The sequence below is a fragment of the Bos taurus genome, chromosome 9 (assembly GCF_002263795.3).
Source record: "Bos taurus isolate L1 Dominette 01449 registration number 42190680 breed Hereford chromosome 9, ARS-UCD2.0, whole genome shotgun sequence".
NCBI classification, from domain to species: domain Eukaryota; kingdom Metazoa; phylum Chordata; class Mammalia; order Artiodactyla; family Bovidae; genus Bos; species Bos taurus.
In genome coordinates this window covers 70,632,558-70,633,676 of record NC_037336.1, presented here as the reverse complement: position 1 = coordinate 70,633,676, position 1,119 = coordinate 70,632,558, and the positions used below count along the sequence as shown (strand labels likewise).

Genomic DNA, 1,119 nt, shown 5'->3' with positions numbered 1-1,119 from the left:
ACCTTTTCTTTAAGGACATTTCAAAATCGGGAATGACAGCCTGGGCCACAGAGGGTGACAGGTTTCCAGGTATCAAACCAGAGAATCATGAGCAGTGCATCTCCTTCTGCTGCAGCTGTGCAGCTCTGCTACGAGCACCTGAACGGATCCTGTGTGAAAACCCCCTACTCACCAGGTCCCCGCCTCATCCTGTACACAGTGTTCATCTTTGGAGCTGTGCTGGCTGTGTTTGGAAATCTCCTGGTGATGATTTCCATTCTCTACTTCAAGCAGCTGCATTCTCCTACCAACTTCTTGATTGCTTCTCTGGCCTGTGCTGACTTCTTGCTGGGAGTGACTGTGATGCCCTTCAGCACAGTGAGGTCCGTGGAGAGCTGCTGGTACTTTGGGCAGCGTTACTGTCAACTCCACTCCTGTTTTGAAGGCTCATTCTGTTACACTTCCATCTACCACTTGTGCTTTATCTCTCTGGACAGGTACATTGTGGTCACTGACCCCTTGGTTTATCCAGCCAGGTTCACTGTGTCTGTTTCTGGCATGTGTATTGCCTCCTCTTGGCTCTTTTCTATTATTTTTTCTTTTTCTCTTTTTGGCACAGGAGCAAATGCAGCTGGACTGGAGGATGTAGTAAGTGCTCTCACCTGTGTGGGAGGCTGTCAAATTGCAGTGAATCAGAGTTGGGTATTGGTCAGTTTCCTTGTATTTTTCATCCCCACTCTTGTCATGATAACTGTTTACTTCAACATTTTCCTCATTGCTAAACAGCAGGCTAGAAAAATTGAGAGTCTGAACAACAAGACTGGGCGATGCTCAGACAGCTTCCAAGACAGAGTGGCCAAGAGGGAGAGAAAGGCAGCAAGAACACTGGGCGTCGCAGTGCTAGCGTTTCTGGTCTCCTGGCTGCCTTACTTCCTGGATGCCATCATTGATGCCTTCCTAGGTTTCATCACTCCCACGTATGTTTATGAAATACTGGTTTGGATTGCTTATTATAACTCAGCTATGAACCCCTTGATTTATGCTTTCTTTTATCCTTGGTTTCGAAAAGCCATCAAACTCATTGTCACTGGCAAAGTCTTGAGAGCGAATTCCTCGACAGTAAATTTATTTTCTGGGTAA

General features: G+C 46.6%; 1 protein-coding gene across 1 annotated transcript; it reads left to right on the top strand.

Annotated features, from left to right (window-relative positions):
- Positions 1-1,119, top strand: LOC100297846 (trace amine-associated receptor 7a). The gene has a single exon (XM_002690244.2). It carries the CDS (start codon positions 88-90, stop codon positions 1,117-1,119), a length of 1,032 nt encoding a protein of 343 aa, XP_002690290.1. The 5' UTR covers positions 1-87.

What these genes read in the sequence shown, in the direction of transcription:
- LOC100297846 (XM_002690244.2), top strand. Translation starts at nt 88, where the DNA reads ATGAGCAGTGCATCTCCTTCTGCTGCAGCTGTGCAGCTCTGCTACGAG.